Source organism: Cyprinus carpio, chromosome B20 (genome assembly GCF_018340385.1).
Source record: "Cyprinus carpio isolate SPL01 chromosome B20, ASM1834038v1, whole genome shotgun sequence".
Taxonomy (NCBI): Eukaryota; Metazoa; Chordata; class Actinopteri; order Cypriniformes; family Cyprinidae; genus Cyprinus; species Cyprinus carpio.
The window spans coordinates 28,594,093-28,611,466 of NC_056616.1; the positions used below are offsets into that span (position 1 = coordinate 28,594,093).

At 35.8% G+C, this 17,374-nt stretch overlaps 1 protein-coding gene across 1 annotated transcript in view; it reads left to right on the forward strand.

The window, feature by feature from the left end:
* The window catches only part of LOC109113605 (sodium/potassium-transporting ATPase subunit beta-1-interacting protein 2), a 143,864-nt gene that overhangs the window by 103,762 nt on the left and 22,728 nt on the right, over window positions 1-17,374 (forward strand). Inside the window, exon 4 of the mRNA XM_042746356.1 lies at window positions 1,384-1,584. Coding sequence (XP_042602290.1) covers window positions 1,384-1,584 — 201 coding nt within the window. The remainder of the gene's footprint in view (window positions 1-1,383; window positions 1,585-17,374) is intronic.

Here is a 17,374-nt window from a genome sequence, read left to right on the forward strand (position 1 = left end):
AAAAGTCATTGTGATTTTTCATTTTGTATTAGAATTTTTTTTTTCTTTTTATGTGAATGTTTCTGTGTATGTATTTATGCATTTGTCATGATCGCCAATTGGACCAAAGTCTGTTTAGAGCAAAAATCTGCTAAAGATTGATTTTGTCATTTTTTAATGGTGCACTGGCATATATGACCTAAAATCTAAAAAATTCGGACTGAAAGTCAGGAAATTATTTTAAAAACTTATTTTTATTTCTTTAAGCTCTTCTTAAGACTATACTTCTAAGCTGTTGTTGTTGTTTTTCCTCAGGAGGAAAATGTCTCCTGGGGAGCATCAGGTTCCTACATGAATAGCACGCTCAGTGCCAAGCTTCAACACTTGTAGGACCTGAAATCTGGCTTTAAAATGTAGATCGCTGCTCTTTAGAGGGATTTCTCAGAGCACTCGACGCGTGCATCACATTTATGCAGTCGTGCATCTGTAGGTGTATGAGTTAGAGCTCTGTTTCTTTCTTTCTGCTTTGTGTCTAGGCTTGGCGTGTGTTTCTTAAGACTGATGGATTTGTTTGAATATGTTCTCTGCGTACTCAAAGCCCTGGTGAATAATCCTCCGCTTGTGTAACTGGCATTCACTCAAATGACCCAGGATATTGCAAACACTTCAGTCGCCAGCATGCAGATCATCAAGGCTGAAAAATGGCACACAAAAGTGAATTTGGGATTTGAGAAAAGTGATTTCTTCCGCCACTTGATCGTGGAATTAATCTCATGCCACATTTATAAGTATGTGTTGGCTGGTTATTGCTCTGCGAATCCCTTTGACGTCTCAAAATTAACCACATAAGAGCCACTTAAATAATTGCGCCTCGAAATGTTAAAAAGCTTCAAACTGATTAATAATACAACAAAACACAAGCCTTTCAATGGCTGCTAGGGATGCTATTTCTACTTAAATCGCGGACATAAGCATTACACTGATCGTGAGCCAGAATATATGATTATTTTAACATAAACAAATTCACAAAAGTTAGAATGAGAGGCGTCTCACTAGAGAGAAATTCCTTCCCCTCTTAGCCATCAATAAATGAGAGTGGACTGGATTTAGCTTGATTAAAATGTTCTGGAGTGCTTGTTATTTGACCCACATTGTTAAATAAGTCATCGTTCAGAGTATTACATCTCGTAAGCTTGAATACATAATTGAAATCACTCGATTGCCAGGAAATGGACTAACTTTACCATTTTTAAAAGATGATCTTTGGCATTTGGTCTGAATATACTATACTTTTTCTTGCAGTTTGAACTATAGATAACTGATTATTCAGAAACCGTAAATTTCTCTCGCATGCAGGTAATGTTTAATAAAGCATCTCTTCTGACTCATTCTTTTCTCCTGCAGGACACAGACCTGATTATGACCTTCAACATCTCCATGCATCGCTCCTGGTGGATGGAGAACGGCCCGGGGTGCAGGGTGACCCCCGTGACCCCTCCTCCCTCCTGGGCCCCGGAGGACCACCGCTACATCAGCATCGCCGGCTGTCTGCTGGAGTACCAGTATGTGGAGGTGGCCCACAGTTCCTTGCAGATTATCCTGGCTGTGAGTACAGTCTAATCCTTTACAGGCTTTTCTGTCCTTTTGCTGTGCTTGCAATTGCAGCTCTTGGTATTAAATATATAAAGTCCTTTATTATGCATCTCTTCTGATTGGTCTGTCGTGGAATTCGGCAGTGAAGTGCTGGGTGTACAATGACAGCTAACCTGTATAATTGACTGTTGCCGAGTATGAGAATCTCTTGTTTAGAGTTAAATTGGGTACAGCGCATTTGTTTTTGTCTATTTAAAACCTAACCAGTTGATTACATCAACTCTGTAAATAACAGTTCAGGAAATGCTTCTGAATATGAGAGGCATTGAGAAATTTGGCTGGGCTCCAGTGCTGATATTGCTTGAATGCAGGTTGTTAATAGGAGCTCAGCATGATGCCTTCCTCCGAGTCTTTATTCTTTATCTCTTCCATTACCTGCGACACCTGCTTCTACCCCCCTCAACAATCAGCATCTCTAATGCAATAGTGAAGTGAACCCCCTCCAACGTGGATACAGCAATTCTCTGATTACAAGCCTGTACAAGACTCTCCCTCGGCTTTCATTCTCAAACACCGAAATCTAATTTATTGCTGTTTTTCCAACACAACATGAAATCAGAATTGACCCTGTTTACTGCATGATTCACCAGGGCACGTTATTTTGTTTGTTTTCATAATCAAGCTGTAATATCTTTTGATTTCTAACCAAATTTTTGTTTTCTGTTGATGGAACCAAGGCTGCAGGGGCAAGATAAAATGATAACCAATAATATCAGAGCCTACTTTTCATGATCCAGCCAAATCCCAGTGAATGCAGTGAAGTCGTACACATTAGTTTGAACCAAATATTGTTTCATTTGAAAAGGTATCACATTTCAGATGTTAAATGGGTAGTTGACATGAAATTTCAAGTAGTGACAGCAGTGTCCTGCAGTATGACATGATACTTTCGCTTTCGGTTTCATATTTTTTTAAGTTTTTATTTTAATTCAGAGACTAGTATTTCTACTTTAGCTAAAGTGTGGTCAATGATTGTATAAATCTAGAGAAATGTTGACAATTGACAGCACCTAAATTATATTATAATTTTTAAAGGGGACATATCATGAAAATCTGACTTTTTCCATGTTTAAGTGCTATAATTGGGTCCCCAGTGCATCTACCAACCCAGAAAACATGAAAAAGGACAACCCAGTTACTTTATTTTGGTGAGCCTTTCAGATTTGGTTCCTCCCCATGACGTAGGAAGGGGATATTATCGCCCCTAAATCTGCATGTTTCCACCCACAGCGCCACAATTGCAAGTGACAAGTTTCACAAGTTTTCACAAGCGGTGTACCAGTTTTAACACCATGGCAAAAGTCTGAACAAAGCATGCTAGCTGTTCTGTCATTGGCTGCACTGATGAGCACAGAACACTATTTACAGTCCCAGCAGTGTATTTATTGATTTATTTACTGTATATTGCGATGCTGCCACACAGATTGAATATACACGTGATTTATTCAGAGCTGTTTTCTTTCAACCGACATAACCGACTGTTTTTGTAACCCGTGCATTTTTTATTTGACAGTTTAAGCGCAATAAGACATGAAAGAGAACTTAGTTTAGTACTCACATGCCTAGTGACAGCCGTTTTCTGTGCGTGTTGTTTTTCGGATGTGTGCGCTCAGAAAACTGTATATCAGAAAATTAAGCTAATATGGCTTAAATGGATAAAAGTGTCTGCTAAATGACTAAATATAAATGTAAAACGCATGATTTCAGCGTGATAGGCATGATAATCAAAACCAAAACAGATGTTTTTTAGCAGAGTATCTGAGGTACCAGCTGTAAAGGCACAGCCCTATTCTGGAAAAGGGGGTGGGGAACAGCAGCTCATTTGCATTTAAAGAGACATGCATGAAAACGGCGTGTTTCTGCTTCCACTCAAAACAGGCATTTTCAAAACTATGTAATAAAAGATCTGTGGGGTATTTTGAGCTGAAATTTCAAAGACAGATTCTGGGGACACCAGAGACTTATATTACATAATGTAAAAAGGGGCATAATAGGTCACCTTTAATATCCAGTAATTGGTTACCTTTTTTCACACTTTTCAAGTATTTCAGCTTTTTGTCTCTCAATTCACAATGTTTGCCGTCACTCATTCAATGTTAATGGTCCTGTGGTGCGACAAATTAATTATTTTAAGTACAAATAGTCCATGTACTCTCTCAATTAATATCAGCTCTTAAAAGGTCATAGTAATTATTGAAATATATTATCCACATGAATTGTATTTTTATTTGTAATGTACAAATATTAGATCAATTCTAATGATCATTTATGTTGAAAATATATTATTATTACTACTACTACACTGCTACTACTTCTGCAAAGAATAAGCAAAATTGTTTTTAAAATAATTTTACTTGAAGTAAGGAATGTCACACCACAGGAATTCCCAATTTCATGACCAATATTTCCAGTACAAATATATATGGCAAATATATTTGCAATGTTTGTCATTTACCCAAATGCACTGCACATTTTATTTAAAGGCAACAGTTGTAAACATTGTTTGTATACAAATATTATGCATTTAAATACCTAATAATAACATAATACCTCAAGTAACATGATTACAGTGTGAGATGAGAGCAGTTCTTTGAGAGACCCATATATCTTATCAGGAGTGATGTCAGGGGGTCAGTAACTTTAATGGTGACCACCGGTGTCTCATAAAGTGCTGTAACAGAGCACAGGCAGGTATCGACTCCATTCACCTCAGTATTTATAGACCTTCCTCTGTTAGGACTGATGTTCCTGTGGAGATATTATACAGCGAATAGCGGAGGAGAAAGGCAGCTGCGTGTCTGTGCCGACAGAGCGCCTGGTGGGAGCTTTTAGTGGCTTTGTGGTGCCCCCTCTCCAGAGAGGAGAGCAGGAACCGCTATTCCCTATTGATGGTCTGATCTACTGCAGGAAGCTATGTGCAGTTTGAGGGCAGGGTTACACACCCACATACTGTAGATAGACATAAAAAAATACCTTTTTAGTTTTTTCTCTCCATTTTCTCATAATTACAGAGCTTCTCGTCAGTTTGCTTGAGTATGAGAGAATCCCAAGGCTGGTGAGGTGTTTTATAATGACTTCACACATGCCATGTAATTAGGCGTGTGTTGATGAAACAGAATGTGGCGCTGTGGAAATGACAATATTGAAGCACACCTGCTTCCCGAGGGAGCTTCACGTTCTGACTGCGAACCTGATGGAATTTGCCTTCAGTTTTTTTTTTTTCAGCTGTTCTTTATGATGAAGTACTTTTCAGACTGACAAAAAGCTCATCTTAATTCCTTATTTTAGGGCATTGTTCTTTAAACCCAAAGGGAACATTCTATTTACCTAAAGATTACTTCATGGATAACAAACAGTCCATTCTCAGAACATTCAGAGAACTAAACACTAGTGTTTCCAGAACATTTTAGAAACGTTTAAAAATTGTTAATTGGGTAATTTATAACAATGAAATAGAAATAAAAATTATATAAATAAGACGGTTGATGAAATAGTAGGAGTATAGAACTATGGAATGAATGTGGATGTCTTGGTGTTGGATATGTATATTAAAATTGTTTGAGTTTATATTGACAGCTCAAGAAAGTTGCCATTTGCTCTCTATTTAATTTTATTGCAAACTGTCAGTGTACTGTGTCAATATGAGATTATTGTAAAAGATTATAGTAATTATAAAAAATATAGGCCTATATATTAAAGCTGTTATACAAATAATAATGTGAAAAATAATACTTATAATAATAATAATAATAATAATAATAATAAATATCATGTATTATTTCTCCTACTATTATTATTATTATTATTACACACTTACCATATTTTTATAACAGTATTTAAGTTATTATTATTATTATTATTATTATTATTATTATTATTATTATTATTATTATTATTATTAATATTTTACAATTAGCTAAATTTATTTTTAAATAGTTTTGGGTGAATTAAAGATAGTCACACCACAGGAATTCCCAAAAGTGTTTCATTTCTATTACCAATTAATAAAGCACTTCACATTTAAATCAAGGCTACATTTGTGGACAGTATTTGGATACTGATATTCTTAACTAAAAAATGTTAAAAACAATGGAAATTAAAAAAAAAAAGATATAAATGAGACAGTTAATGAAATTGCAGAAGTTTAGAGCTGTGGAATGAATGTGGATGTACTAAAAGAATTTAATAAAAAAAAAATATATATATTGAAAGCCAGAGAAAGTCACCATTTGCCCTCCATTTAATTTAATTGCTGTCTAGGAGATATTAAAAAATCTCATTTGTGATTTTTCTATCCTATGGGTCACAAAGCACACTTTCATATGCAGAATAAGAAATATCGTTAGGGGCTGTCAGATATTATGTAGGAAGCTGTTAAAGTCATTGCATGTTCAATAATGCTTAGTCTTCTAAACACAGAAACTGTTACAGTAGGCCAGTGTCGGGAGAACACATGGTGCCAGGATCAATATGACAATGATTGAATTAAGCTCTCTCTGAAGCATTGAAAGGGACGAGACATATGTCTATGTCAGCAGAAGTGAGTTCAGTCCCACCGCTGGCTGCTGAGACTGTTCCTACGGAGTGTAAAACAATATCAAGGCCGGAAGTTTATTGCAAGCATTTTGTTCATGGTGTCCCTGCAGAGAGGCACAGTTTGGGTCGTTCCTTGAACCCACCAAGCTGAGACAAGCTAAGTTTATTGCTTCAAGTTTCTTGAATGACCAAGCTTATTGAAGTTTCCTTTTTATGGTTTTCAAGTTGGTTAAAATGTTGTGACATGGAACATGTTTGTTCAGTAGTGTGTAATATACAGATGGATATCAGTACGCATTAGTAGAGATTTTTAAAATATATTTATCAGTGTAGAATGTATAAACTATTTGACAGTTAATCGGTCAAGTTTGTTTCCCTGTTTTTACATTTAGATTACTTTTGCTTCATCTAATATTCAATGAATCATAATAAAACAGTTAATTGTAATATTTAGCCAGTCTTGGTATAAATATAAATTTTTCATGCTGTATTTTATGATGATGTGATGCCTGAATTCTCTTGAAGTTGATTTTAACTTATACTGTTTTATTTGGACAAATTTGTAAAGAAATTTGGTATTAACTATTTATCATTTAGTGGCCGTAACAATAAAATAATTTCCTATTTTGTGATATTAATAATATACAATAATATTAGAGATAGATAATATAAAAATAATATAATAATAACATAGAAAAACTCTATTATTCTCAATAAGGCTTCATTTAATTGATCAAAACAGTAAAACAATAAAGGTTTTTTTTTTCTTCTTTTTTTTTTTAGTTTTAAAAAACTTTTTTGAGTGTATCATTTATTCCTGTGATGGCAAAGATGAATTTTCTGAAATCATTCTAATATGCTGATTTGGTGCTGAAGTAGCATTTATTATTATTATCAATGTTGAAAACAGCTTCATGTTTTTGTGGAAAGCTCCAATAAAAATCCTTTTGAATATTGTGAATAAATTTACTCTTACTTTTTAATGCACCCTTGATAAATTTAATGCAACCATCATTTTATGCCTTGAAAAAGAAATTATACAGCTCACCTCAAACTTTTAAACCATAGTGTATACATTGATATTAATATATTTAATGTCCACTTCTTTGTTTATTTGGTTAGCAGCTGTTTAATTATCCAGATAGTGTACATTCAGCCAATCATCCATTGCATAATAGACTCTTTCAGGGCGATGCAAAACAACAGTTTTAGTGATGATGGCTGTATGTGTCAGTACATTATCCGTAACATAATTTCATTCAGCAAAATTCAAAAGCATTTGTCAAGTCTCTCACATCTCAAGTTCTTCCAGAGCTTTTTCTGCAGTGTTGCAACAGTCTTTGTTTATGCAACCAGGTGACCTCAGATGCTCGTTCATAATGTGTTTTCTCTGGAAACGTCTTTGTTTGCAGCAACATCTCAGAGAGGAAATTCATAATTGGTCCTAGAAATACGCGCCAGTGCTGTTTTGCCACCTCAAATTGTGTTTCTTATGTTTCAGACCCTCCCCAGATACACAGTTGTGTCTGAATGCATAGACAACATTTTCAATCATCCCCTCAAGCTCCCAGATACATAATGATCGTCTTTGTTCCCCACACAGAAATCGGGGTGTTGAAAAATTGACTCGTTCATTATTTTCTCCTAAAGCGAATAAGTGCCTCTTTGATCGGTTAACTATAGAGACAACCGCTCTCTCGCCCCCTCTTCCCACTTCTCATTTTATCTAGCTGACAAGAGCACAATTGATCAGCAAATTTTGCTTGTCTTCTCTTTCGCTAAAACACTGTCATTTGACAGAACACAAAGTGTCCAAGTAATAATTTCTTATCTCATATTTATTAATGAAAATAACCTGGAGGTTAATTCGATTCAGTAGTATGGAGATGGATGTGGCTTGTTGAAAGGGCGCTGATGTGAACTACAGTAATGACAGCTCGATCTTCACACACAGAGATAATTATGTGGATTACAGAGGAGGCATCTGGGAGGGAGTGCTGTCATTTCACTGCTAGCAAGCCACTTCGTGCTTTTTTTCTGAGTGACACCTGCAGCGGACTCCGAGACGCGCCTTCGGTCCCATTGTTTTCCCGCATCAGAGCAACAGTGCGGCACCTTCAGTTAATTAGGTTTCTCTCCCAGCCGAAATGGATGTGGAGCCTTCGACCATTCATTTACAAGCATCTCAGACATTAGTAAGGCTGCATGCATCATTACACAGTAAGGGAGCATCAGTCTGAAAGTAATTAAGTAGAGTTGTATGATAATGAAAGGACCGTGGTGTGAGCTAATATCGGAATCGTACACCGATCGCTTCGTGATAATCTTTCTGTCTTTGCAGGGCCAATGCACTGAAATCTCACCAGTTTAGCATGGGAATTGCCAGCAAAAATATTCTCTAACTACTCACTGTCCAACTTGACCAGGTGGTTTGTGCAATGGCATACGAATTCAAATGAAGTCATTAAGTCAGCTGTCATTCTTTTCAGTGCAGACACGCCTCCTTCCTATGCAAATGAAGCTTATTATAGAATGCACTTTATTTACAAATCTCCGTGCTGTTTGCTTGGTGCAATTAACATGCTTTTCTCTGGCTGCAGAAAGCAGGTGGTATGCAGAATTTTATTTAAATGATATCTGAGTTTATTTTCTCTAAATGATCATGAATGATGCAAAAGACTAGGCTTATATCCCTTTCTGCATATTAAAGAGCAAATTTGCAGGCAATCATATAGACTATTGTTTAAAAGTTTGGGGTAAGCAAGATCTTTGAAAGGATTTCATACTTTTATTCAGTAAGGATGCATTATATTGATCAAAAGTGACAGTAAAGACATTTAGAATGTTACAAAAGATTTCTTTCTATCCAAGAAACCTGAAAAAAAATCGGTCACGGTTTCTAAAAAATATTGAGCAGCACAGGTTGGTTTTCAGCATTGATATCAATAATAAATGTTTCTTGAGCACCAAATCAGGATATTATAATTGTGTTTCACTGAAGACTGGAGTAATAGCTGCTGAAAATTCAGCTTTGCATAAACAATTGCTGTTTTTACTGTATTTTTGATCAAATAAAGAGACTTCTTTCAGAAACTTAAAAAAATAGATATCTTATTGAATGGCTTGATGTTGAAGTCAATAAGAAGTCAAAACAGACTATCTACAGTCTTAAAGGAAAAAGTGACAAAAATAAAAAAAATTGTCATCATCTCACCCTCCAGATATCCCAAACATGTATGAAAAGGGTTTTTGTTCATACAATGAATTTTAATAAGGCCAATGTTGTTTTGGACCCCACTGACTTTCATGGACAAAACATTGTTCAGTATATTATTGTGTGTTCCACAGAAGCAAGCAAATCATACAGATGTGGAATGATAAGAAATTATTAAATCATTTTTATTTTTGTGTGAACTGTCCCTTTAATGTAATCAACATCCATAGCATAAAAACTGTATTTCATAAACATTACAATAAAATAAGTTGCAAATGCTGTTCCATATCATCTTTAATATACAGCTGTGTGGAGCAGGTGGGCATTTTTAGGGGGTGGGCTCCCCTGTACAATGTGAAAGAAAAATGTTGTCAAATGCAGGTTAGGACCTGGTTAAGTTTGTTTATTGTTAAATTTTGAAAGATGTTTCTGCGGGCCCCTGACTAAATCCTTAGCTATTTGAGCAGATCAGATTTATATGGCTGCACTTGTGTTATATATTTCCTCATCTGAAGATGCCACAGTGGATTTCAAACTTATTTCTGAATAACCCTTCTGCAGACACCAACTTTGGAGGTCCTTTAGAGGAGAGTTTGTTCATTTCCTCGGGTGCTTGGGAAGAAACAGAGTACACACTTACAGCAAGTGCATTGTGGGAAAGAGAGAGAGGAGAAGAGGGGAAGAGAGCACCGATGGTGGGATAACACTTCTCATCTGTGATTAATGCTCTCTCCCTCACCTCCTGCCCTGAGTACTCGTGAGGTCTGTTGTGTTGCTATCCACCAGCGTCTGCAGTGCTGTAGACAAGAGGAAGAGGAGACACTGTTGTCCCCACTCATGTCATATGCAGAAAATAGGACTCACCTTAAACAAAACTCTTTTATATGGAAGCTTATTTCTGACACAGAATAAAAAAATTTTGGTCTCACAATTTAGACTTTTTTCTTGCAATTCTGAGAAAAAAAGAAAGATATGTTGTGAGAAATTGTAAGATATAAGCTCAGAATTGTGAGAAAAAAGCCAGAATTGTGACCGCCTTTTTTCTGCCAATGAATTAAAAATAAAAATAACAAACTTTATCTCAAAATTGTTACCTTCTTCTCACAGTTCTGAGTTCATATCTCATTTTTCAGACCATTCTATTCTCAGGATTGTGAGATCAAAGTCTTAATTTTGAGAAATAAACTAAGAATTGCCAGATCTAAGCTTAAAAGAAGTTAAAATTTAAGATGTTAACTCAAAATTCTGACAAGAAAATTCAGAATTGTGTGAGTTAAACTTGCAATTGCGAGAAAAAATTCGGACAATTCTGAAATCATTTTTCCCAATACAGACTTTTCTGAATTTCTTCTGAGTTCATATCTCAAAATTCATACCTTTTCCTACAATTTTGACAAATCTGAGGAAAAAAACCCCACCAGAATTGCATGATACAAACTCACTTCTGAGAAATAAAGTCAAAATTGCAGGATTGCTATTCTGTGAAGAAAAAAAAACTGTGCAATATAAACTCACAATTGCGAGAAAAAAGTCATAATTGTGAGAATTGTGAGAAGTTTTGTTTCCACTAAGCAATAAAAAAAAACTTTTAAAAAACTAATTGAGACTTTTTATCTCTCACAATTTTGAGTGTATATCTCTCAACTCTTCGATTTAAAACTTGCAATAACACTTTTGTTGTCAGAGTTGCGAGAAAATATTAGAATTGTGAGATAAAAAGTCAATTACTTCAGTGGAGGACATCAGCTTCCATACTTTTGCCATACACAATGTAAATGTACTGAAATAGCATACATCTAGCTGACATTCTCCACACAAGTCCTTTGTGTGGTTTAGCTGAATGACTGGCTCATATTCATTTTCGAGAGTCCGCCTCTGGGGCTCTGGGAACTGTTCCTGGGCAGATTTCTCCTTCACAGTGAGAGAGAAGGAGAGAGTGTTGGCAGTCAGTTGGCCAAACCTCTGCTCTCTCTCTCTCTTTTACACAGACACAGATATGAAGGGGAGAGTGGGGCTCTCGTATGCATGGATGCATCAGCAAATGAGCTGTGTCCAGCACACCAGAGCAGCACTGATGTCGCACGGCCCTGGGATCTGCCTGACCATGAGCAGACTGTGTAACCAGGAGGCCTTCCAATAGACAGTCTAACCAAAAGACTGCATGCATCCATTTCAGAGTTGTGTGCCCTTCTGAGTTGAATTGAGAATGGCTTTTAAAAATTTCAAATCGATTTTTGAATTTGAATTAAAGGGATAGTCCACCAAAAAAAAATCATAATTTACTCACCTTCTTGCCATCCTGAACCTGTACTGTATGTCTTAGATTCTTCTGTGAAACATAAAAGTAGATATTTTGAAGATTACTGGTAACAAAACACAGTTTCAGTTCTTATTGGACGTCCATTCTACGGAGAAAAAAATACAAGAGAAGTCAATGGGAACCAGTTGAAACTGTTTGGTTACCAACAGTGTGAACATTTAACAATGTTACTGCCATATTTATGTGGCTTCATTTCTATAGTTTGTTGCTTCAGAAGCTAGTTATCTATGTAGACAGCAAGTCAGCTCACTGGGAGCTGCAATGAGAGCTTCAGTACCTCATGCGATTGCTTTTTATTCATCTTGCATGCTGTTTTAAATATTAAATGCCATCTCTATTACACAGACTTTATAGTAATGATAGTGAGCAGCTTCAGGCAGCTAAAGCATGTGGACTATGAAAATTTCACGTCATAGTAACCTCTGCTATGTGGGCGCTGGGCGGATTCTCATCCCTGGTTCTTACCTCCACATCAGCTGTCATAGCTGTGTGGTGTGACATATGCTAACAGAAATCTCAGCTCGTCCCTGTTTGTGTCAAGCCCCAGTCTCTGTTCTCATGCAGAGGATTGTAACAGGCCTCTACTAAGATGACTGGGTCATGCTGGGTTTGTAGGACTTATCCTCTCTTCTGACAGCTGGTGATTTTAAATCACCTCCTTTTCGTTATTATACTTGTCCCAAACCTGCACACTTCTCAACAGGAAGCCATAGCCAGAGAGTCCAGCCTAATGAAAGCCTCTATTAGCAGCTATACTAATGAGCTTCTGAGAACATTAGCAGTGACTCACATAATCAATCAAGCCTTGTTTAATTACAGTGCATCATCTTATTGATGCTATAGAGTTATCATTATGCTCTGCAGGTCTCGATTGCCTGCACAGGGTGTTATAACTAAAGCCAAATCTCTTTACTATTCAGGCTATTTAGTGTATCTTGATATGCGGTTGCTGCAGAATTGATTGATTGATTGATTGATTGATTGATTGATTGATTGATTGATTGATTGATTGATTGATTGATTGATTGATTGATTGACTGATTTATATACTGTATATATTCACTTATTTATGAATAAATTAACAAATTCAATTATTTTGATTCGATTTTAAATATTTAATTGTACTTATTTAATGAAAAATAAATACATTTATTTGCTTACTTATGTTAATTTAAATTATTTTTTAAAAAATATGTATCTGAATAAAATGTAAAAGAAATATATTTATTTACTTATTTAAAAACGAATAACCAAATTAAAAGAAAAAATAAATCAAAAACAAAAATGGCTTCTGCATTTATTTATTTATTTATTATTATTATTATTAATAAATAAAAAAAGAACAGCTACCAAGTAGATTCAAGAAGTGTTTAATGCCGCAAGGTAAAGTACAATTTTTATTCACCAATACAAAATTATTTAGTATTTTTTAGTAAATAGAAATATTATATGCGTATGATTTACTTAAACATTCCAATACATGACAAATGCTTCACAGACCCTTCTGTAAATATTTTGAGTGATGCAACTGAATCAGAGTTTTGAATTAAGTGATTTAAATAGACCATTTCCACTGTTTCACAAAAATTATTCAGAGCTGTTTTTGCTACTTTTTAATTTAGAGACTCTATTAGATATTTCCTAACACACTCAGCAAAACTAATATAATGAGGGAACTTAATGGCCAAATAAAATCAATAATGTTGCTTAATTTTACATTAGCAGCAAGATCTTCACAAATATATTGTAAATATATAGCCTTAATTAGTATGTAGTTGTTTGGTGAGGAGCTTTGATCCAGAGTGCATTAGTGTCAACATTAAACGAACAAGCTTTCTTGATACAAGATTTTCTCAATTTCTTATACCCCGCTTAAAGCTGTTTGTATCATATTTGCCTTATTAATAGCCCCGCTTCTCTGGGTTTTATGTACCTTTTTCATATTAAGCCTGTTGATTGAGCGGTACAATTTGCATAACCCCCTGTGTGCTAACAATTCTCCCGGTGCGGCGTCTCTTGAGATGCATGGAGGGAGATCCTTGCTCGATTTTCTCAGTGTAGCCGGTTTAATACTGCTTGCTTTCTGAATTCTCAGGATGACTGATTGGGATCCCAAGCTCACACATTTATTCCAGCAGCTGAACCTAGACAGGTCTCACCTTCAGCTGTTCATTTCTATGCCCATTGTTCTGAGCTATTTGTGGCAATGATAAGAAAATGAAGGAAAGGTGAGTGCCAGGTTCGTGAGGGAAATGTGTGCTGCATCGAATGGGAAAAGACAAACACTGAATCAAACTGGATGCAATCATTGCAGAAAGGCTAAAAGGATTATCTGCTCAACAGTGATTTTTCAAACTCTGACATGACCGAACTATGGTATATATTTTAACCCTTTTTTCCTGAAATAAAGTCAGTGAGTGAGCTGGATCCATGTTCAAATGCATGTTTTGTTTGGGATGTTCTTGTTCTCGTGTTCAAAAACAGCTTGACAGAATGGAGTCTCAAGATGTGTTTTGTAACTTAAAAACACAACACATATGGAACATGATGATAGGCCAGAAATTAAAAAATATTTGGAGTCCAACAGTAAATGCCCTGAAATGTATTGTGGGTTTATTTATCTGTGTTTTGAGTGTAGCAGAGGTGCTTTAAAGGGGATGAAAGGTGCTGCTTCAAAGCGTCGCAAAAAAGAGATGCGTGTAGCGTTCTGATGGTAAAAGCCTCTGAGAAGTTTTGCCTAAATTCATCCCCTTCAAACCACAGCAGCTAAATAATAATAGAGCTCACTAGTCAAACTTACTGGGCAACTAGTAAACCACCTTGATCCCTAGTGCAATGGTAGAATGCTTTGTATTTTATTTAATTATTTATATAGTTAGTTCAATTAGTTCAATATTTTTTTATATATAAAAAATTATTATTTATAAATTTTTTAAACATATTTTTAATTAAAATTAATGCAAAATAAACTGATTTATTTGCTTTTTAAAAATAGGCAATCATTTCAATAATAATAAAAACAAATATTAAAAAAATAAAAAAATATTTTTACCAAAACTCTGGCTTCTGCATTTATTTGTTTGTTTGGGATATAATGGGATATAACTATATAATGGGTGTGTTTTAGTTAATCTAACTAGTGACTCCAGATCATGTGAGCTTTCTTTTGTGTTAAAACTCCTAATAAAAGGCATTTAAAAATAAATGCATCCATCTCCCATTAGCCATTATGCAGATGTGAACATCCTTTAGCATTTTTATTGAAACAACAACAACAACAACAATAACCTTTCTGTCAGTCTGTCAGCTGTCAGTCGATGAACGATTTATGGAGCGCCTAAAGAAGAATAGGTAACTGTTTTGACAAAACATAACACCCAGAGGAGAAGAAAATCAATCGACCTCATTACTTGCCAGTCCCTTAAGACCTCAATGGAAACCTATTGCCATAGCCAATTTGTTTCAAGACTTAATTTGGTGGCGAAGATGAGTTGTGCTCGGCAAATCATCAGCTTGGCAGATGCCAGTGCGGCAGGCGATTGCCATCAGCTCTCATAAATGTCAACACTTGGCCCAACTCCCCGGTGATCTTATTCAAAGTCTATTTTTATTTCTTTTTATCCATTTGTTGAGCCCTTTCATTCTCTTTCTTGTCTTGCTATTTTCTCTGTCACCCGCGGGCCGCGGCTGAGTGACAGGAGGTCTGATATCGCCGGCCCGGCTGACGTGGTCGAGCATCTCATCTGATAAGTCAGAGAAATCGGCGACCGCAGCTGAATGGCGGAGCCCTATTACTCAAACATCACACACGGCATGAGCAGAAAGCTGACAGGAGTCAGCTGAGCAGAGCTGGTTATATAGTATATAGTCAGAACGATTGTTGAGAGTTATATTGAGCATCTTATTCAATAAGGTAATATTGAGTAACTATACTGTATATACGTATATGGGTTTTAAGCTGATTTTTTTCAGCGCTGACATTACAGAGAAATCCAGCAAGAAAGGGAATTGTTCAAATCTTTAGAAGCGTATCTCATCTGAATACTCTGACAGATTAATGACTTGTGATGAAGAAGAGTCTTTCACTCACACATCAGAGTCTGGACCAAGATCAATGTTCTGCACGTATGACGCACAATGTTAGCAGCTGGACTCAGTTGTCAGACTGAAACCAAATAACTGTCTGTCATCGGTTATTGTAGGCAGAGATGTTGTTTTCTATGTTGTGTGTGTGATGACATAGAGAGATTATTCCAAAGCCCTGTCAAAACAAACATGCAATTTATTTACTGGAATCACTTGCCAGGTTTTTTTTTTTTTTTTAATCTTCCAGTAGCCTCACCATCCAATATCAACGAACCCACCCCCTGTGGGCTTCAGCTTTAAATCCTTTTGTCTGTTCCTCTGTTTGTCAGGATAGAACCTTTCACTTACCCAGTTATACTCTAGCAGGAAAGGAAATATCTCTAGTGTGTTATAAAATTGCCATTACTGATGGAGGGCTTCAGGAGGTCACTGAAGCAATTATCCGAGAGTCGTTGCAGCTTTGCTCTGAGCGATGCCTGACCTCTCGATCTCAGCTGGACACCTGCCCGCCACCCATCTTTTCCTTCTAAAATATGAGCGCTAACACGTCAGGAGGCCATGAGGTCTGCCAAGCATTATGTCGTGTGTCTTATTCAGTGTGCAAATTCTCCTTCCTGCTTCCTTTGGCTGTCTGAACAACTCATAAGGCTGCTGTTATGATTTGTATGTTTTATGCCATTCTTTATGGAGGTCACAACTCAGTAGCATCACTCCTGGTGGCATTTTTGTCACTTTGCAGAGTGCAAAACCGGAAATGCAATTGAGCGTGCAGTGCACCAACATGCTGTAGGCCTTTGACACTCTTGGCAGCCGGTTTGCAGAGCAGGTATTCAAACATTATTTTGTCAAGATCAATGAGATGTCTGAATTCATTACTGTAAACAAAGAGCAATTATGCTCTTTACTTGGAGAGTCGGCTTTTACAGCAGACAATCAATCCAGGCACAATGGAGCTGGGAGCTCAGGGCCACGATATGAATTAGCATTAAGTGAAGGAAAAGCAGCTCTGCTAAAGCCAGTAAAATTAAGTAAAAACACCAGAGCTCAAATGCATAAATTCCTCACAGCATGGAAGAAGCAGGTTACCTGTCTATGAAGGATATCATATCATATCATATATCATATCATATCATATCATATAATATCATATATATTTTTTTTTTTCTTTTTTTCTTTTTTTTACATACAATTCAATAGAAATAAGTTTTTTTTTCCTTTTTCATTTGTTTGGAATTCTAATTATTTTCATTTATGATTCTCATTACATTCTCATTAATGTAATTTAGTAATTAATGAAATGCATAAAAAGTGATGTGTGTAATTTTCTTTAATCACATTTCTGCATCATTTTCTTTAATAAAATGTAATTAAACAACTCCCCTCCCCCCACAATTCTCATTACTGTAATGTAAAAAATCCTGATGTATTTTTTACATTTTGAATTATTTGCTAGATGGTTGGTTTGTTCTATTTTTAAAGCTGAAGACTTTTATGTTCAAAAATTAATAGACAGTTTTATATAATAAGTTTTATTTATTATAACATAAATATTAATTATATTTACTAATTAACGACAGACAGTGAGT